At 37.2% G+C, this 22,108-nt stretch overlaps 1 protein-coding gene across 8 annotated transcripts in view; it reads right to left on the bottom strand.

Moving 5' to 3' along the window:
• Nucleotides 1-22,108, bottom strand: part of TARBP1 (TAR (HIV-1) RNA binding protein 1) — an 88,678-nt gene that overhangs the window by 48,648 nt on the left and 17,922 nt on the right. For 6 of the 8 annotated variants that reach the window (XR_004030065.1, XR_004030066.1, XR_004030067.1 and 3 more), the window contains exons 7-12: nt 21,936-22,071; nt 20,890-20,986; nt 19,081-19,170; nt 12,160-12,298; nt 10,215-10,314; nt 8,530-8,702 (exon numbers count right to left, since the gene is read on the bottom strand). Coding sequence is in view for 5 of the 8 variants with exons in the window: in XM_003267273.3 (XP_003267321.2) it covers nt 8,530-8,702; nt 10,215-10,314; nt 12,160-12,298; nt 19,081-19,170; nt 20,890-20,986; nt 21,936-22,071 (735 nt within the window). In the remaining 3 variants the exon portion in view is untranslated. The remainder of the gene's footprint in view (nt 1-8,529; nt 8,703-10,214; nt 10,315-12,159; nt 12,299-19,080; nt 19,171-20,889; nt 20,987-21,935; nt 22,072-22,108) is intronic. The other 2 variants (XM_030812656.1, XM_030812657.1) reach the window with 2 other exon arrangements.

The raw sequence follows: 22,108 nt of genomic DNA, 5'->3' as shown, positions 1-22,108 counted from the left end.
CCAGCTGATATGGAAAAAAAAATCTAGAGATAACACCAACAAGATGACTTGGGTGTTAGGATAGTTTGACAAAAATCATTAAAGCAGCTCTAATAAAAAAGCTTTAGCAAGCAATCAATGACAATCTTGAAGGAAATGGAAACTAGAAATCCTCAGCAAAGAAACAGAAGATATATAGAAAAACCAAATAGAAATTTTATAATTGAAAAGTACAATAACTGAAATAAATTCACTGAATGGGATGAATAACAAAAGATGTGAGAGGAGTCAGTGAACTTGAAAACAGATCAACAAAAATATGACATCTGAACAACAGAGAGAAAAATGGTTGAAAAAATAAGAAGCAGAACTAGAGATCTGTGGGATAACAACGATCTTATTTTTTCATGCCATCACAGCTCCAGAAAGAAAAGAGAAAGACAGTGGGGCTGAAGAAGTATCTGTATAAAGAAACGGCTGAAAACTTTCCAAATCTGATAAAGGGTATAAACCTACAGATTCAAGAAGTTTCAGGGAAATCTAAAAGGATACATCCAAAGAAATTCATGCCCAGACAAAGGGCAGCCAAACTGCTAAAAACAAGCTTGATGAAAAAACAATCTTGAAAACAGAGAAAAATGACATTGCCAAAGAACAACCTGACGACTATGGAGTTCTCGCGAGAAACCAGAGGCAAATGGAACAGCATTTTTAAACTGATGAAAGATAAGATCTATCAAGCCAGGATTTTATATCCAGAAAAAATATCCTTCAGAAATGAAGGTGAAATAAAGATATTCTCAGATGAGGGAAACTAAGAGAATTCACTGCAACAAATGTGTTCCAAAAGAAATGCTAAAAGAAGTTTTTTTGAACAAAAAGGACATGATGCCATAGGGAAATTTGGACTATCAGGAACAAAGGGCAAAAGAGACCTGTAAACATGTAAGTAAATATAACAGGCCCTTTTCTCTTGAGTTCTTTAAAATTTGTTTGTTGGTTAAAAGCAAAAATTATAACATCTTGCAGTGTTTTCAACAAATGTAAATATAAGACAACTACCACAGACAGGGGAAAGGAAGAAGGGCCCTATCAGAAGGGAAGTTTCTATATTCACTTCAAGTGGTAAATATTAATTCCAAACAGACTGTACAAAGTATATGTACTGCAATCCTAAGGCAACCACAAAAAAAAAAAAAAAAAGGCTGAATTTAAATGGAATACTAAATAATGTTCAAACTGCCCAAAAGAGAGGAAAGAGAGAAATGAAAATCAAAGGCCCAGTATGGTGGCTCACGCCTGTAATCTTAGCACTTTGGGAGGCCACGGCGGTTGAATCACCTGAGGTCAAGAGTTCGAGACTAACCTGGCCAACATGGTGAAACCTCATTTCTACTAAAAATACAAAAATTAGCAGGCATGATGGCGGGCACCTGTAATCCCAGCTACTCGGTAGACTGAGGCAGGAGAATCGCTTGAACCCGGGAGGCGGAGGTTGCAGTGAGCCAAGATCACACCATTGCACTCCAGCCTGGGAAACAGAGATTTCAAGGTTCCTCTCTCAGTAATAGATACAAGGAATAAACAGAAAATCAGCAAGGATATGGAACTAAAAAACACCATGAAAACTCTTGGATATAACTGACATTTATTGAACACGTCAGCCACTAGTAAAATAATATTCTTTTCCAGAGTACATGAAACATTCACCAAGATAGACTATATCCCACATAAACTTAAAAAAATTTTAAAAACTGAAATCATATGACGTATGCTATGTGACCACAATGTAATTAAATTAGAAAGCAGTAACAGAAAGATAATAGGAAAGTCTCCAAAGATGTTTTAAATAATTCATGGGTCAAAGAGAAAGCGTCAAGGAAAGTTAGAAAATATTTTGAGCTGAAAATGCAACATGCCAAAATTTGTGGGATATAGTTAAAGCAACACTTGGAGGAAAATTAATAGCACTGTCATTTCAGAAAACAAGAAACATCTAAAATCAACAATCTATGCTTCTGCCTTAACACTAAAAGGAAAAAAAGGCAAAATAAACCAAACACAAGCAGAAAGAACCAAACAGAAATCAATGAAATTGACCAAAAAAAAAAAATCTATAAAAAAAATCAGTGAAACCAAAAAGGTTCTTTGAAAAGGTCAATAAAATGATAAACCAATAGCAAGCCAGACCAGAGACAGAGAGAGAGAGAGAGAGAGTGCACATGAGTAAGCACACACACGCGCGCGCGCACACACACACAAATTATCACTATTAGGAATAAGAAGACAGAGCTAACACTACAGACCCAACAGGCATTAAAAGAGTAAGGGAATACTACAGACAATTCTACTGCCCCTATTCACAGATGACATGATTGTCTACAAAGAAAATCCCAAGGAACCTTCAAACAAACAAACTCCTAGAATTACGTCCTTCAGCAAAGTCACAGGATACAAGGTCAACATACCAAAATCAATCATATTTCTATATACTAGCAACATACAGTTAAAAATTGAAATTTTTAAAACTATCATTTACAACAGCTTCCCCTCAAAAGAAATAGTTATAAATCTTACAAAACCTGTGTAAGATCTATATGCTGAAAACTATAAAACTGATGAAAAAAATCACAGACAACCTAAGTAAATGCAGAGACAGGCCAGGTGCAGTGGCTCATACCTGTAATCCCAGCACTCTGGGAGGCTGAGGTGGGCAGATCACCTGAGGTAAAGAGTTTGAGATCAGCCTGGACAACACGGCGAAACCCCATCTCTACTAAAAATACAAAAATTAACCAGGCATGGTGGTGAGTGCCTGCAGTCCCAGCTACCTAGGGGGCTGAGGCAGCAGGATTGCTTGAACACGGGAGGTGGAGGCTGCAGTGCGCTGAGATTGCACCACTGTACTCCAGCCTGGGTGACAAAGTAAGAGCCTGTCTCTAAATAAATAAATAAATAAATGTACAGAAATACCATATTCATGTATTAAAAGTTTCAGCATAAGAAAGCAATTCTCCAAAAACTGATCTATGCATTTAATGCAATTCCAGTCAAGATCCCAGCAGGACTTTTTTTTTTTGTAGGTACATATAAGTTGATGATATAATTTATATGGAAAGGTAAAGGAACTAGAATAGCTAAAAATATTTTTGGACAAAAAAGAATTCAAAAGAACCACACTACCTATTTTAAGACTTATTATAAATCTACAGTAACCAAAACCTTGTGGTATTGGCAAAGGAATAAACACTTAGATCAAAAGAACAGAAGAGTCCAGAATTACATCAACACAAATACGGCCAAATTAATTATTTGTAAACAATTTTTTGAGATAGAATTCACAGAGCATTCAATTCCCCCATTAAAGGCATCTAATTCAATAGTTTCTTGTATAGTCACAGATATGTGCAACCATCACCACAGTCAATATTAGAACATTTCATCACCTCAAAGAGAAACCTCATACCCTTTAAATCATCAGGCCCTCAACCCCTATTTTCTCCCAGCCCTAAGCAACCCCAATCTACTTTCTGTCTCTGTAGATTTGCCTATTCCGGACATTTCATTTAAATGAGATCATATAATATGTGGTCTTTAGTGATCACCTTTCCCTTAAGATAATGTTTTCAAGGTTTATCCATGTTGTAACATGTATTACTACTTCATTCCTTTTTATGGCTGAGTATGTATAAACCACATATTATCCATTCATCTACCCATCTACTTTGGATTGTTTCCATCATGGCCAATTAATTTTTGACAAAAGTAAAAAACAATTCAACATAGAAAGGATACTCAGTCTCTCCAACAAATGGTGCTGGTGCAACTACACCAGCAAAGGCAAAAACACTAACCTTGACCTAAACCTTACACCTTAGAAATTAACCCTAAGAATATCACAAGTCTAAAAGTAAAATAATAAACGAAGGAGAAAAATCCTATATGACCTGGGGCTAAGGCAGAGTTCTCAGTCGTAATACCTACTGCACGATCCATAAAACAAAACAAAAATAAACTGGATTAGATCAGAATAAAAACTTTGGCTCTGCAACAGACACTGTTGAGAAAATGAAAAGATAAGCTGCAGACAAGAAGAAAACATGTGCAAACCACATATCTGACAAAGGACTAACTTGGCAGAAGATTTAATAGACACTTCATAAAATGCCGTATCTATCACTCTGAGAAGTGTTCATTAAGAGATTACATACATTAAAAATTAATTTTAAATTTTCATGTTACCCAGGGGCTATATTATATAGCCTCTGGAGTATCTCATGAGTCACTTGCCAGGTCAAGAAGCCACCAGCAAATGACTGGAAAGTAAAAGCCTTTATTAAAAAATTAAAAACTATAACCAATGAATATGAGAAAAACAGAATACTCTTGTCTTCCATATTCCATACTACTCTGTCTTTTCTTTCTCCTATATATATAGTCAACTCCTTAAATATCAAACTTACATTAATAGCATAGAATAGATTTACTTTCCTCATATATACAAACCCATTCAATTAAAATAAATTTGAGATTTCAAGGGAAAGTTTAGGCCTTGGAGAAGAGAGAACAGAAAGACTTGAAGAAAAGTAGCTGCCTTCAAAGCATCCAATATTATCATCCCTACCCCAGTGGCTCCTCTTAATTACTGCAATACAGAAGAGCCTCTATCTCACCCTCAAGGCACATCCCCCCCGGTCACTGCCACATCTCTGAATTTAACACCCTGTCACAATATACAAACTGTGGGCAAAAATTCAAGCCAGAATAAAAATTATGGTTTGGGGCCGGGCACAGTGACTCATGCCTATAATCCTAGCACTTTGGGAGGCTGAGGCAGGTGGATCACCTAAGGTTGGGAGTTCAAGACCAGCCTGACCAACACGGAGAAACCCCGTCTCTAATAAAAATACAAAATTAGCCGGGCATGGTGGTGCATGCCTGTAATCTCAGCTACTCGGGAGGCTGAGGCAGGAGAATCACTTGAACCCGGGAGGCAAAGGCTGCGGTGAGCCGAGATCACACCATTGCACTCCAGCCTGGGCAACAAGAGCAAAATTCCGTCTCAAAAAAAAAAAAATTATGGTTTGGTTTCCTAGTCTATGCCTCACATAATTTATAGCAGTAAACTGAATTCCAAAAGAAGTGGTACCAGTATTAGTCAAAAAGCGATCACAGTCAAAATCATGATGAAGTAGCACTTTATCCCCATTAGGATGGCTATTATTTTTAAAAGCCCATTAACGAGTGTTGGAGAGGATGTGGAAAAACTGATACCCTTGTGTACTACTGGTGAAAATGTAAAATGGTGCAGCCACTGTGGAAAAGTGTATGGCAGTTCCTCAAAAAATTAAACAGAATTACCATATGATACAGAAATTTCACTTCCAAAAGAACTGAAAGCAGGGACTCAAACAGACCTGAACATTGTACACCCATGTTCACAGCAGCATTATTCACAAAAGAGAAGGTGAAAAAAATCCAATTGTTCATCAACAGATGAATGGATAACCAATTATAATCTAGCCAAACAACAGAATATTATTCGGCCTTTAAAAGGAATCAAAGCATGATACATACTACAACATGGATGGACCCAGAAGACACGATGTTCAGTGACATAAAAATAAGTCAGACACAAAAGGACAAATGCTGTATGATTCCACTTCTAGGAGGTACCCAGAGGAGTCAAACTCATAGAGACAGAAAGTAGAATAGTGATTGCCAGGGCCTGGGGAAAGAGGGAAATGGGGAATTAGTGTTTCGCAGGTACAGAGTTCCAGTTCAGGAAGAGGAAAATTGGAGATGGATGATGGTGATGGCTGCACAACAGCGTGAACACACTCTATGTCACAGAACTGTACACTTAAATATAGTGAAAATGTAAATTTTACTTTATGTATAAAACTATCTATGCGTAAAACTAACTGTATAAAAAGCTATGTCAGGAAGAAAAGTTCCAATAGACAAGAGATCACTTGCACGAAAAAAGCGAGACTCAGCAAAGACCAGACCCACCACAGTGACAAATTCAGCCAGTAGTGAGGGCAGAAGCAGTAATGATTATTGAAGGCTCATACAATCCAGTGTAATGAAAGGGAAGCTATATTGTAACTAAAAGTATGTTTCCTCAAATTTAAAAGTAAACATTATACAGTTATTGCAGATTAAACATATAATCATGGAAACATCATTTTATAAAAACTGTATCTGCAGAATGACAATCCCTGAATCTCATCTGATTAGGCACAGTAAAATGGTATTGCACATCACAGGCTGGAGGAAAACATAGCCGTCTGGACTGCCGTCACTGTGAATTCAAGATCGCAACCTCAAGGGCGCGCTCAGCAAGCCCAGCAATCCTAGAGCACTGCCTTAGAGCACTCACAAAGCCTCTTTCCCAGACAGATGCTTATACCCTGTCCTCACACTGCCAACACTTCCACCCCCACCCTCACTCTATCTCCTCTTTCCTTAAAAAAACAGAAAAAATTAGAAAAGAACTTTTACGACCTCCTATTTCCACCCACCTACCTGTACCTACCTCTTTCTATCAGTGCTCCTTCTGGAACCTTCTAGAACCACTTGTGCCCTGGATTCCGTACACTCTCACCTATGCTTGGATGCCAGTCAGCAAATACCACCCCTTTATGTCTTCAAAACTTCCATCAATGAAATCACTTCCATCAGCATATAAACATGGTTATATTCACCTCTTAAGGAAACAAAAACAACTTCTCGTTCCTCACCACCAACAGCTCCATTTCTCTGCTGCTCTACATAAAAAACTTGCTATTTTACTCACTATTTTCATTTCTCTCCGAGTGGCCCCCACCACTGCCCCGAATTGCTTCCGTCGAGGTCACCACTGATTTCCATGTTGCTAAATTGGATGGTCAATTCCCAGTCCTTCTGTCAGGGCATCAACAGCCTCTGGTGTGGGTTCCCACCCTCCTCCCAGAAACACATTCTTTGCTGGCTTCCTGGTATTCCTCTTCTCTGGCTATAAATTCCCCTAGGTATCCTCTGCTGTTCCTCTTCACCTCCCTAATCTCTGGACATTGAAGTCCCCAAGGTACTTGGACCCCTTCTCTGTCTACACTTGCTCCCCTAACACTCTCATCCAGTCTCATGACCTTAAATACCACCTGTATGTTAATGGCTCCCCCAAGTTTCTACCTCTAACTCATACTTGATAAGAGGACAGATCTTAGGTTAAGTCTTCTTATTACAAATAGTAATAATAATAGGAGCGGGAGGAAACTTTGGGAGGTGAAGGATACGTCTATGGCTCTGATGGTGGTGATGGTTTCAGGGTTTATACCTATCCCCAAACTCATCAAGTTGCATACATTAAATACGTAAAGCCTCTTAACACATCAATTACACCTCAATAAAGTAGTTAAAAAAATAATATCTTCTTGAGGAACAGCATATATGCGCTAAAAATCCTTTTCTAAAATTCATGGATGTAATAAAAGTCAAAATAGGAAGACAGAGTAACAGGAGGGCACTAAACAGGTAAATTCGTTCTTAGGTTGCATGTGAGTACACAGGTGTTTAATTACTTTGCATCCTAACTTATATGTAACTTACATATCACATATTCTTTTGTCTGTATCCAAAATTATAGCAATTTTTCAAGGGCACATGTGACCTAGTTCTACACTGAAAGCACTGAGCATAGGAGTAAATAGTCAGGACAGCTACAGTGAATTCAAATGTATGCCCTTAAGGAGCTGAAAGTCTTATAAAAAATTACCGTATTTTCATAGCATTTGGTTCTGCTACTATCATTATAAAAAAACAGGATATTTCATAAGCATATATTAAAATATAATCACATCAATTTTATTCTCAGGTTCAACCTAATACTAATACTCCTCTAGAATTTTTAAATAGGAAATTTCTAAAACTGCAAATGAGACTGGTCAGGAAGGACTGGGACGTTCACCTGTCACTACTCTCATCTCTGATGTCTATGGATTTTCAACTGCTGTTTTACATACCTTAGTTTAAGGAGAGAAGAAAGAGCTCAATGCTTCTACTACTATCACTAACTTTCTCTGTGAAGTATTTTCTACTTAAATGGTACTCAGAGATGAACATATTTAAAAACAAGTAATTATAAAAGTACTGCCATTCTCATGCTTTAGCAGAGTGGCAATCAGAAATGGATCCTGCTTAAACATATACAAAATAGTGATCATTTTAAATGGTCTAGAAATCAATAAGCATGCATAGATTTTTTAAAAAAGCAAATGAAATTACATTACAGTAACCAACACATATAAACCACTAGAATGTCAACTCACGAGAACAGATGGTTGCGCCTTCACCACTGAATCCCCAGCACCACTGGGAGATACTCCATAAATATTTTTCTTAAATTATATAATTTCTTAATATCTAATTATATAATTTCTTAAATATATATACTTTCTAAATTATATAAAAGGTTTTCTTTTTATTTTAAAAAGTCAGAAGTTTCCTCTCACTCTAAATACCAATGCTATATCAAGCAAGATACCAAGAGAAACAACTTATCCTCACCATCTTGGGCACTGGAACCTTTCAACCTGCATGTGTTCAACAGCTTCAACAGCAACTGGAGGCATCTGTCAGTCTTCAGCAAGGGCATGTAGGCATTGGTACCAAACTTCATAAGCACATCCAGAAGAGGGTCTAAGAATATCCGCAATACATTCTCTGTTCTCTGCTTTCCGCTAGACATTAAAAGACATGCCAAAATCAACCATTTCAAAAGCATAAGCAAATTGCTTCCCACCTATAATTGGGTGAAAACTGGTTAGCTAATGGATCCAATTAGACAAAGTTACGCTCATGAAAGACCCAGACAACCAGCAGCTATGAGTACTCATCTTCCGGTCCGTGCTTTCCCGTGAGGGTGGCGACTCACTAAAGAAAGCACAGGGAAGAACCACTGTCCTCAATGCCAGGTACCAGCAGGAAGGAAATCCTATACCCAATTAACGTGTAAATTAAATTGATGAGACCCTGCTTCCATAATACAAAAATATAAAACCAAAACAAACGTAAGTTAGTCAAGGAAATAGAACATGTTTTTAAAAATCCAAAAAAAAAAAAAAAAACACCTAAGGATTCATTAAAAACTGTTAACCAACTTTTTTTTTTTTTTTTTTTTTTTTTTGAGATGGGGTCTCACTGTCGCCCGGGCTGGAGTGCTGTGGTGTGATCACAGCTCACTGTGGCCTCAACCTCCCAGGCTCAAGCAGTCTTCCCACATCAGCCTCCTAAGTAGCTAGGACCACAGGTGTGAGCCACCATGTCCGGCTAATTTTTCAATTTTTGTAGAGACGGGGTCTCACTTATTTTCCCAGACTGGATAACCAACTTCGGTACAAAATCTTTGTCTAGAAAAGAGATTTGATGTAAATCAAATTAACTGTATGTCATGCAAATATCCTACCTGATCTACCTAAAGATGCTGCTTATTGAAAACTATAATCTAGTGAAAACTGACCTGCTTCCATTCTCACAAAATATAAATAAGATTGTTTTATCTTTATTACCGTTTTTTTAATTATGTATTTTACAAAGGAGTCAAATCCAGTAAATCTCTTTACCTAAACTTATACTGGAATCTTGTAATCTATTTCTAATATTCTGATATAAAACCAGTGATTATTGTATATGGTTTTGTAATCTTCTCTAATTTAACATTAAATTTTTTTCAGATGGAGTCTCACTCTGTGGTCCAGGCTGGAGTGCAATGGTGCAATCTTGGCTCACTGCAACGTCCGCCACCCAGTTCAAGTGATCTTCCCGCCTTAGCCTCTCTAGTAGTTGGGACTACAGACATGCACCACCACGCCTGGCTGATTTTTGTATTTTTAGTAGAGACAGGGTTTCACCATGTTGGCCAGTCTGGCCTCAAACTCCTGACCTCAGGTGATCTGCCTGCCTTGGCCTCCCAAAGTGCTGGGATTACAGGCATGAGCTACTGTGCCTGGCCATCTAATTAACATTAAATTGTTAAGTTTAACATTTAATTTACCAATTTAAAAGCACTAATATGCCCTTATTCCTATTTGTTGTTAACTTTAAACATTTCTTCAGTATACTGTTAATGTTCTAGTACCCTCCCTTGATACCTTGTGATCAACTCACTTCAATCATTCAAAAATCTGAATACACATCATAATTCTGATCAGGATTTTTTTAAATAGGTTTTTTTCAATTATAGGAACAATTACCTATATTGAGTCTTCATTCCTTCCACATCCACAGCCAGCAAGACCATCAGAGAAACAAGCTTGGCTTCAAACCAGTCAGGCATAAAGCAGTTTTCTCCTGCTTAAATAAACAATAGTTAAGGTTTGCAAAGCATTAACAAAATCCTTCAAGGATGATGCTTCAAAAAAAACCCACTAAATGATTATGCCTTATTAAATTATGAGAGAAATACAACTGAGATGAACTACAGTAGAACACTCTAGAGCATGGCTCATTGTTATACGTATCTATTTCAACATGAACAAGAAAGAAATTTGTGTGCCTGCTACATGCCATGCAATTACCTGGGTGCTGCAGACACAGTGTTTCCTGTGCTCATGGAATTTAGAGTACAGGAGAAAAGCACTGATCAAAGAATACATAGAAAATTGCAATTATAGTGAGGGCTATGAAGGAGAAGGACATGGTGCTAGTGAAGTCTACACTAGGAAGATGTGCCCTCATCCAGAGAGTAAGAGGAAGTTTCCCTGAAGAAATGACAATTGGGCTGAGTGTGACGACTCAAAAGGAAAGATGAAAGGACACAAGAACTTTCTAGACAAAAGGAAGAGCACATTAAAGGTCTTCTGGCAGAAGAAGGCATGCCATATTCCAGAAAATAAAAGGATGCTCATGTGTGCACTAAGTGACAGGGAGTAGCAGAAACTGAAGTGGCATAAACAGGCAGGGGAGAGACCAGGAAACCTTGCAGGCCACGCAGAGGACCTTTGTCTCTGCCCTAAAGGCAATAGGAAGCCACTGAAGGTTAAAGGGAATATATACAAAGAAGTGGAGGAAAAATGTCTAAGATGAAAATTTATATTTTGAGAAGATTTATCTAGGTACCATGTGGAAAAGATATTGTAGACGAAGCAAGAGTAGATGCAAGGTAACTCCGTAAGAGGCAATTATAGTATTTCAGCTAAGATGAGTGTTCCCTAAAACGTGACCAGAAATGAGATTAAATGAATGAAGACACAAAGGCCATGGTCTCTTAGACTCTATCTGACCCCCCAGTTTATGTCTACTTTAATAGAGACTAACATATTTACTTCAAATAATCTTCCAATGTAACAGCATAGGACATTTACCAGACACAGACAGAACAAAAAAGACTAAAAACACAAAAGAGAAATGTTCCAAGAAGAATAAACTCATGCATTTTGGAAGGATAATTATCTGATCATTTAAGACCTATTCCATGGTCAGATTAAAGGAATCAGGAGATGAAAATGACTTTGTGTGAGACAAAGCTAGGAAATTTAAGACATGTTAAATTCAAAGATGCAATTTTCCTAAATTATCACCAATGACTTTAATGAAAACGAAGCATTAGGAATGTAAAAAGAATCCTAATTAATGAATCTGTTAAGAGTGCCTCGCTAATGTTGTCTTATATATTTCCTCAAAGAAAGGATCTTTGTAAAATTGATGTTGCAAAGTATCTGCTGAAAAAGAAACTAACAAAACTATCCTTTTAAACACAGCTTTTGTTTAAAATTGTTTTTCATAATCAGTTCATACTAGACGTGCTTTAAAAACGAAAAAGATAAACACGTATTTCCAATGCACATATTTCCACTACAGAGGCTCCAAAACCCTATCTGCAGTATCTAGTCCACAAGGACCCAGTAATTGTAGAATAAATAAATAACTTTGTGTCCACTTCTTAACTCTGGCAACTTATTAGTTTCCTTAAACATAAAATAATTTAAAATCTCAAGTCTCAGAACAGATAAAGTATTAATACAAGTTAGGAGACAGTATCTTTACTTTTTTTTCCACATTATTTTACTGAAATACAAGTTTGGCATCAATAAATCATCATATATTTCATAAAGCCTAATTCTCAGTCTGAAAAACTAGTTAAAAGTTCTTTGAAAATATTTTGGTTTTATCAATCCATAAAAATGATTGCAGACTTACTTTCCCAAGCAGATGACTTAACATACTCTTGAACAAGGCTCTTCACATAAGCATTTAAAGATGTCTTGTAAAGTCCAATGGAGCTACACGTAGGGGATGGCTTAAAATAGCTTTCATTAACACGTAGCCAGTCACACAGCTGGAAAAGAAAACAGTTATTACTTTATTTTAAAAGCCTAACCAAACAAAGGGTTTCTAATCTCCTTAAGCCACGTTTCTTTCTTTCACGATAAACCAAATTTAAATAATTGAATACAAAGTAATAAACCATTTACTATCATACTTGAGTTCCACAGACAGTAAAAACAAAAAAACTATGTGTATATATATGTATGCATGTGTATATGTATGTGTGTGATAAATATATGTGAGAGATAGATATGTGTGTGTGTGTGTTTTCTAACCTCTTTCGAAGAATGCATAAACTTCATTAACAGGCAAGAATTTCTAACATACCTTATATAAAATATACATTTTAATGAGGTAAAGATCTCTATAAAAAATAACGCATTACATAAAACAAATTACAACCTTCAACTAAAACTTCTTCCAGCTTCACATACTAAAACAAGAAGTTTTATCTTTGAGAGAATGTAGAATTTGAAATTTAAGTTATAATCCAAGTTCCTACCCTCCTCACAAGTTTATTTTCCATCATATGTGCATATTAAAATACTGTATATTAATTTAAAAGAGAAACACTGTCCAAGGCCTTCTCCATTACATCTCTTAGAAGGTTTGCAAATAAAAGTCACATAATTTCACAACTCATCTTTGGTCACATATAATGGTGAAACTTTTGTTTTAAAATCTAAATATGCTCTCAATTTCCTTTTTTATAATATCTGTCTTAATAAGCAAATTCAATAACCGAGTTTAAATATGAATTATGAAATGAGTCTTTCTAAAAAGTAAGCATTTTTGAAAAATTATTTTTTGTGTCCATTAGGGTTACCCAAAGTTTACTATAAGGAGGCAAAGGAAGAATACATCACCTGACCAAAGACAAAACTGATGAATGACTGGATGAATGAAGTGGTCAGGACTAAAAGACACCACACAGGTACAGTGAGTGGGCAAGTCAATGACGCTAAAGGAGGTTGTTCTGTGTAGGTCTTTATCAAGTAGGATAATCTTAAGATATTATCTGTTTAACAGTGAGGTCAGCCGGTATTTGTCTTTTAACAGTATACACTTTTCTTTGTATTCCTCTAAAACTGGCCAGACTACGTTGCCTAATTATTGCTACAAAATATGTGAGGCTTTTCAAATCTTGTATTTCCACAGGCATGATTCTGCTGTACCAAAATTATTTTTGACAACTAAACTCTAATTCATATTTGATTTTTTCCTTTCCCTCTATCATATCTGTCACAAAATTCAGAATATTTTCCCTTCAAAGAGTTTTCATGTCAGACTTATGGTTTAAAATGACATCTAAATGGCAGTCTCTGGGTAGGCGGGCTCCCTTGATTCCCCATTAAAATACAAGTCTCAAAAATCTATTTGGACACATAAAGAGAATGAAAGGACAAGCCACAGACTGGGAGAAAATATTTGCAAACCACATATCTGATAAAGGACTGGTATCCAAAGTATTCAAAGAACTTTTAAAACCTCACCGTAAGAAAACACACAACTTAATTTAAGAATGTGCAAAAGAAATGGATACCTCACCAAAGAAGACATACAGATGGTGAATAGCACATACAAAAGGCTCAGTATCATCTATTTTCAAGGAATTTGGAATTAAAACAATAAGACACCACTATGTAACTACTGGAGTGGCTAAAATCCAGAACGCTGACAAACCAAATGCTGAAGAGAATGTGGGGCAGTAAGAACCCTCATTCTTTGCTGGTGGGAATGCAAAATAGTATGGTTTGAAAGACAGCTTAGCAATTTCTCATAAAACTAAACACAATCTTACCACTCAATCTGGCAACTGTGCTCCTTGGTATTTACCCAAATGAGTTGAAAAGTTATGTCCACACAAAAACCTGCACAAAGATGTTTACAGTAGTCTTACTCACAACTGCCAAAACCTGGAAGCAACCAAGGTGTCCTTCAGTAGGTGAATGGATAAATAAACTATGGTACATCCAGATAATGAAGTCTTAGTAAGCACTAAAAAAAAATGAGCTATCAAGCCATGAAAACACAGGAAGGAACCTTAAGTGCATATTACTAAGTGGAAGAGCCAATCTGAAAAGGCTGGGTCCTGTATGATTCCAACTATGTGGCATTATGAAAAAGACAAAACTAGAGAGAGTAAAAAGATCAGCTGCCAAGGTTTGGGGGAAAGGAGGGATGAACAGGCAGAGCACAGAGAATTTTGGGGGGCAGTGAGACTATTCTGTATGACCCATCTGTCAAAGCCCATGGAATGTACGATGTGAAAAGTGAACCCTAATGTAAACTATGACCTTTAGTTAATAATAGTAATCAATATGGGGGTCATCAATTGTAACAAATGAACCACACTAATACAAAATATTAACAATAGGGGAAACTGTGTGTAGGGATGGGAAGAGTGGTGTGGGAGTATGTGGAAACTCTCTGTACCTTTTTTGTGTGATTTTTTTTTTTTTTTTTACTTATTACTTTATTTTTAAAATACACTGAGACAGGGTCTTGCTATGTTACTGAGGCTGGTCTCGAGCTCCTGAACTCAAGCGATCTGCCTGCCTGGGCCTCCCAAAGTGCTGGGATTACAGGTATGAGCCACCATGCCTGGCCAGAACTCTCTGCACTTTCTGTTTAATTTTTCTGGAAACCAAACACTGTTTCAAAAAATAAAATCTATTAATTAAAAAACTATTTAGGGTGAGCTACATGAAAACGCCATTTCTATAGGTTTAAAATGACTGAATATCAATGATTTTACATGACTTAACATAATAACTAGATAATTAGATAATAATGAGAACACTAGGTAACAAAAGTTATAGGATACAGTCAAATCTACACTAAAATATATATATACATATATGTAAGTGCTTTCAAACAAAAAAAGAATTGAAATCTGGATTCAGCTATAAACCACCAACTATAAGCTTCCTGAGGGTAGTCAACATGTTTCTCTCACTGACTACTGTATTCCCAACACTCAGCACAGTGGCTGGCCTGTGGGAGATATGCAATACATAGTTCTCAACAAATGACTCCAAGGCATTAGGAGGCAGTCAAAACAAACGAAAGGAGAGTCAAAGATGAAACAGACACTGATGCATTACAGAACCGAAAAATCAAGGGAAACAGATAAAGAAATCTAAGAGCTGGCTCCTTAAAAACAAATAAACAATACAACAGGCAAACGCCTCACTCCTTAAACCAGGGCGAAAAGACATTAGTAATACTAGATATTTACATTAAATATGGGCTAACAGTAGCCTAAAGCTTTTTTACATGAATTTTCTCTTTTAAACCTCACAACTCATACAACAAAATAAATTCCAGCTGGATTAGAGTCCACAATTTTAAAGCTATGCCTACTAGCTGCAGTGAATAGGCCTTATTTGAATACCTGAACAAACAAAATTGGACATCTGACCAAACAGAAAGAAAATAAATTTTAAAAACACTGTTAGTTTTTTTAGGTGTGATAAAGGCTTATTTTTTAAGCCCTTTAAACTCCTTATCTTTTAGCAGTACATATTCAAAAATTCATAGATGAAAAATAAGATTTGATAGGATGTGATTCAAAATAATTGGGAGAGGAAGGGAGAGTAGGGGGTCCAGGTCAAAGAAGACCGGCCATGAGCAGCAATGGTAGATGATGGGTGATGGGTACATGAGAGTTCATTATACTCTTCTAAGAATTTTTAAAATTTTCATAAGTAAAAAGCTACCAGGAAAAAACTAAACAAAATCAAAAATCAAAACGAAACTGAAAAGATGCCCGAACTTACAAATTGTAAGAGAATGATAAATTAAAATTACACTGAAATGCCCTTTCCCATCCTTCAGACTGGTAAAAAATCCTGCTTCACAACAGGCACTATCATACGCTGTGAAACTCCTGCAACCCTATGGTAGGCCCCAAAGATACCGAGGTCCTAATCCCGGAACCTGTGAGTGTTACCTTATGCAGCAAAAGGAGCTTTGCAGATTAAGTATTCTCAGATGGGGACATTATGCTGGATTATTTGACAGGGCCCAATGTAATCCTAAGTGTCCTCATAAAAAGAAGGCAGAGGCAGATTTGGCCACAGAAACAGAAGAGAAGAATGTGATATGAAGACGAAGCAGAGATCTCGAGATGCCAGGCTGCTGGTTTTGAAGATGGAGAAAGGACCATGAGCTGAGAAATGCAAGCAATACAGCTCCAGAATTAGAGGAAGCAGACTCGCCCCTACAAGGAAGCACGGGCCAGCCAGAATCTTAATTGCAGACGAGTGAAACGGATTCCAGACTTCTGGCCTCCAGAACCATAAGGGAATAAATGTATGTTATTTTAAGCCACCAAGCTGGTGGTAATTTATTACAGCAGCCATAGGAAACTATGGAGGGAAACTGGGCAATCCCCAGAAAGATTACACAGGCACCCAACCTCTAACCAGCAATCCCAATTCTAGGACTCCATTCTGCAGATGTACCTGCAGACTATTCATTTATTGTGGCATTGTCTGTAAAAGCCACAAGACTGGACAACTCAACAGTTCAGCAATGGGGGAAGTTGAATAAACGATGGTACAACCACCAGATGGAATACTATGCAAGCTTTACTTTACAAAACACTATGCAAGCTTTACTTTACCAAAAAAGACTAAGAAGGGTCTTTTCCTACTGAGATAAAGAAATCACTATGAATATATATTTTAATGAAAACTTGCAAGGTAGTAAGCAGAGTCTATATCAAAAACACCTTTGTTTGGGGATGGGGTGGGGTAGGATAACGATCCAGGCAAGATAGAAGAGTAAAACAGAAATAAGACACTTCTGACCAACAGTTTTAATCTTCAAATCGCATAAATTCACTACCCATTCAGCAAGCAAAGCTAAATTTTTTAAAAAGGAACTAAAAAAAATTTTTTTGCAATAGGTATAACAACTTGTCAATACCCTTAATGTAAAAAGAGCACTTACAAATCAAGTAAAAAAGAAAAAAAAAAACCACTAAAATCCCAAAACAAAATGGGGAAAGGACAATAATCGACAATTCACAAAAGAAATACTACAAAGACATGAAAAAATGTTTTAAAAAACAGTGATCAGAGTAATGCAGATAAAGTCACCAAATGCTGTGTTTCATCTACCAAAGTGGCGAAGAACTTAACATGCTGATACATTTGGTATTGTATCACTGTACATAAAGTGGATGTCCACTGTCATGCTTTGAAACCTCTCTCAATCTGTATCAAGAAGCTTAAAATTATTGAAATACAGCAAATTCAATTTTCTGAATTTATCCTAAAAAACAAGTATAAATAAAAACATATAGGAGTAAGTTTCTCCCAACGTTATTTACTTTCTGCAACAGGGTCTCACTCTGTCGTGCACACTGGAGTGCAGTGGCCCGATCTCAGCTCACTGCAACCTCCGTCTCCCGGATTCAAGCAATTCTCCTGTCTCAGCCTCCCAAGTAGCTGGGACTACAGGCACACACCACCATGCCCGGATAATTTTTGTACTTTTAGTAGAGATGGGGTTTTGCCATGCTGGCCAGGCTGGTCTCGAACTCCTGGCCTCAAGTGATCTGCCCGCCTCAGCCTCCCAAAGTGTCACTGCACCCAGTCCAATGTTATTTATAAAAGCAAAAACTTTGAAACAAAGTCCAAGAAAAGGAACTAATTCAATAAATTTTAAAAGATATAATCAACTGAATTTTTACATCTTGAAAAATTACTTAGCAACATGCTAAAATGCTCATATATATGTGAATACAAAAAAATAAAATTTAAAACAGTTTAATCTATATTTAGAAAGATCATATGTATTATTTTAAATACACATATACTTATCTATAATGAGAAAGCAAGTAAGAGAATACGTATATTCATGGGGAAAAAGAATTAAAAACTAAACCAAACAATATGAATTTAGTTTGATGGTAGGCATTACAGATGATTTTTATTTTCTTTATATGGTTCTATATTTTTCAAATTCCACATAATTAGATGCATTGTGATCAAGAAAATAAAACAAAATTCTATTTTTTAAAGGCCACAATTTGCCCCTTCTTCATTTCTCAAAAACTATATAACCCAGAGGGGACAAAGATCAGAACTCAACCACATAAATAACAAATACGCACTGAAGTCAGTTGTATAAACTAAACCCCGTGGTTTACAAAAAGAGGGAGGAGGCTGGCCCTGAAGAGTCCTGAGGAAAAGGGTGGCATAGTAAGAGGCCTGGAGGCCAGGGACAGGAGATCAACAAGACATCATCACAAGGAAAGAAGCTTCACATGAGGAGGGTCTGAGCTAGAGCCACAGCAGGGCATGGAGAAGAGGAAAGACGTTTATGAGACAGGAGGATTTCATGATGAATTGGATGCAAAAAGTCAAGACAAACTCAGAATTACCAAAACACAAGGACTGGACAACTGGGTGGAGGAAGGGGCCATTCAATGACAGAAAAAAAGAGAAAGAGGAGTTTGTGTCACTTACTGTGTTTGAGTCTAACATCGTCATTATTCCTAATGCATCTCATCCAGAGTTGAGATCTGCCCACTAGCAATATCTTTTCTTCTAAATAGGTCTATCTCTACTGCAAACATTTTCCTCTCTCCCACCTCTCCATAAGCATCTTAGCAGAATTAGTTAATTCCACTCAAAGCAAATACACAATATTTCAAAGTCTCTGTTGACAGATAACAAAGCAATCATTATATTTTATATAAATGGCAACTAAGAAATTCATTAAGAAAACCATTTTTTATAATTTTCAAAGACTTTATTAAATTATCTTCAATCTCACCGCTGTCCACAATGAAGTTCCTCGTCCTAAGGATTCCTCTTGTCTCAGAGACATGAGAAAAGTTGAGACATCAGGAAGTGACACTTTCTCCTGGGCAGGGCAGCAAAGGTTTTAAAAATTACTCATATTAAAATGTTTAATTGAATAAACTAAAACCACTGTGGAGGCAACCAATTCTACTATTTAAAGTAGGTTATCATTAGCTAAATCAAAAGAAAGCAAATACCATTAGCTAAATCAAAAGAAAGCAAATAAAAAGAAAATATTATTCAACTTTTAACATAAAGATGCCATGTTAACTTAAAATTGAGGTTACTATCTTTTTTTTTTTTTTTTTTTTTGAGACAGAGTCTCATTCTGTCGCCTAGGCTGGAGTGCAGTAGCGCGATCTCGGCTCACTGCAAGCTCCGCCTCCCGGGTTCACGCCATTCTCCTGCCTCAGCCTCTCCGAGTAGCTGGGACTACAGGCGCCCGCCACCACGCCCGACTAATTTTTTGTATTTTTAGTAGAGACGGGTTTCACCGTGGTCTTGATCTCCTGACCTCGTGATCCGCCCACCTCGGCCTCCCAAAGTGCTGGGATTACAAGCGTGAGCCACCGCGCCCGGCCGAGGTTACTATCTTAAAGATGGTCACAATCTTAAAAAAAAAAACACCATTCTGTAAGAAGAAATTACTTTCAATCAAAATGTGAGGACAGGCACGGTGGCTCACGCCTGTAATCCCAGCACATTGGGAGCCCGAGGCGGGTGGATCACCTGAGGTCAGGAGTTTGAGACCAGCCTGGCCAACATGGCAAAACCCCGTCTCTCTTAAAAATACAAAAATTACGGGTGTGGTGGCAGGTGCCTATAATCCCAGCTACTTGGGAGGCTGAGGCAGGAGAATCACTTGAACCTGGCAGGTGGAGGTTGCAGTGAGCCGAGAATACACCACTGTACTCTAGTCTGGGAGACAAGAGCAAAACTCCGTCTCAAAAAAAAAAAAGTGATTATTTTCAATGACATAAAAATGACCCTCTAAGAAAACCACCTGGGTCTTTCATTCCCTTAAGGTTGTGCATCTTGAATTAAGATACCTTGCTCTATCTAGGCCAGGCATTGGCAAAAACTACTCACGGCCTGTTTTGTAAAAAGTTTTGTTGGAACATAGCCAATGCCTGTTTATTTAGTTCAGAAGTTGCAACATAGATCGTAAAGCCAGCTGCAAAGCTTAAAAAATGTTTGCTACCTGGCACTGCACAGAAAGAGTTTGCTGACCCCTGTAGTAAGCAATATTTATTAAGGCTTTGTAAAAAGCACAGAATACACACCATATATATTCCTTGAATGTCGATACAGGAGAAGATGAGGGGAAATATATAGAGGGAACGAGGCATAAGCTCCAAGAGTCCTCTCCCAGTGGGCCACCCAGGACACGCTTAGCTCCCCCAGCAACAAGCCATGACAACACAGTGAAAGTCTATCTACCAGGGAAGCTCGATACAGACTCAGTGCCTCGGGCTTTTCCTGGGACGTGGTCATACAAGCACCTTTTGCCTCATACTTACTGAAATTCCAGACTCCCAAAAAGAAAGCAGGTTTTCAGCATAAACCACAACGAACAAACACTTTAGATACAATAAGCCACTCTTAGCAGTTAGGATAGTGCAAATCCTCCCAAAATCCAAGGTCCCAGTGCCAGCCAAGGACCAACCTTACAAGCAGGCCTTTCTAATGGTAGTATCACAGGTCTGCTATGTTGACTCATTTCTGTACACCCACTCACTAAGAAAGACTTGTAAATGGAAGTAACAAAAGAGAAACTTACCACATCTAGCAAGTTCATAGCCGTGTGAAGAAGGTAGCATTGGGCTGCCCCTCTCAGGAGAATCTGATGTGTGATCATAGTGCAATGAATAACATCCCTGACATCGAAATACAAAAACATGCAGTTCTGTATTCCCAAAGACAATTCTGATAATTTGTGATTATCAACAAGTTGATTTATAACAACTACACTTTCTAATGCAGAAAGTCTGCAGAATTTCAAAGCTGTTATTTCCCATTATGGCCTCTATTAGAGCTCAATTTTACTATGAAACAAGTATCTTTTAAAAATAAGACTATAGGCTGGCGCAGTGGCTCACACCTGTAATCCCAGCACTTTGAGAGGTTGAGGCGGGCAGGTCACCTGAGGTCAGGAGTTTGAGACCAGCCTGGCCAACACGGTGAAATCCCGTCTCTACTAAAAATACAAAAATTAGTCGGGAGTAATGGCGCGCATCTGTAATCCCAGCTACTTAGGAGGCTAAGACACGAGAATCACTTCAATCCAGAAGGCAGAGGTTGCAGTGAGCCAAGATCGCACCACTGCACTCCAGCCTGGGTGACAGAGCGAGACTCCAGCTCAAAAAAAAAAAAAAAAAAAAAAAAAAAACTATAAATGAAGATGCTTTTAAAGAAGTTTATATTTACTGAAGTATTTTTTCTTTTTTTCATCTCCTCAAATTCCTTTTTACCAACATTTTTGAAATACTTTCTATTAAATATTATTGTTTGATATTTTATCTTTAGTTTTCTACTTACGAAAGTAATTAAAAAAAAAAAACTTACTGGCCTTATTTGAAGAGGTCAAAATTCAACAGCATATACTTCAGTAGACATTTAAACTAGTAATTTGTAAAACAAAATAAGTTCAACTATATGAATAATACATTTTTAAAATTTTTTCTTATGTAAAATTAAGAGCTCAAACATCCCAATGCCAATATTAACTATATCCATTTACTGTAGATTAAAGCAGAGGAGAAAATAGATATATTGATGGAAAGTCATGGCAAATAACCACACAAGTACATATACAGAGTAAATTACCTGAGAGCAAGAAGCCCATCTATACCCAGGGCTTTATATCTTGGGACATTTGCCAAAGCCTTAGATAGAAACAAAATGGGAACAGCACACCAATGCCTACTTGTCATCTTCCGAATAAACTTCAATAGGAAGCTACCTGAAAGAAAAAGTTTTAAATTATCATTGTTGCCAAT

The sequence above is a fragment of the Nomascus leucogenys genome, chromosome 5 (assembly GCF_006542625.1).
Source record: "Nomascus leucogenys isolate Asia chromosome 5, Asia_NLE_v1, whole genome shotgun sequence".
In the NCBI taxonomy this organism is placed as follows: Eukaryota; Metazoa; Chordata; class Mammalia; order Primates; family Hylobatidae; genus Nomascus; species Nomascus leucogenys.
Note: the sequence above shows the minus strand (reverse complement) of the source record. Positions and strands in the feature narration are given on the sequence as shown.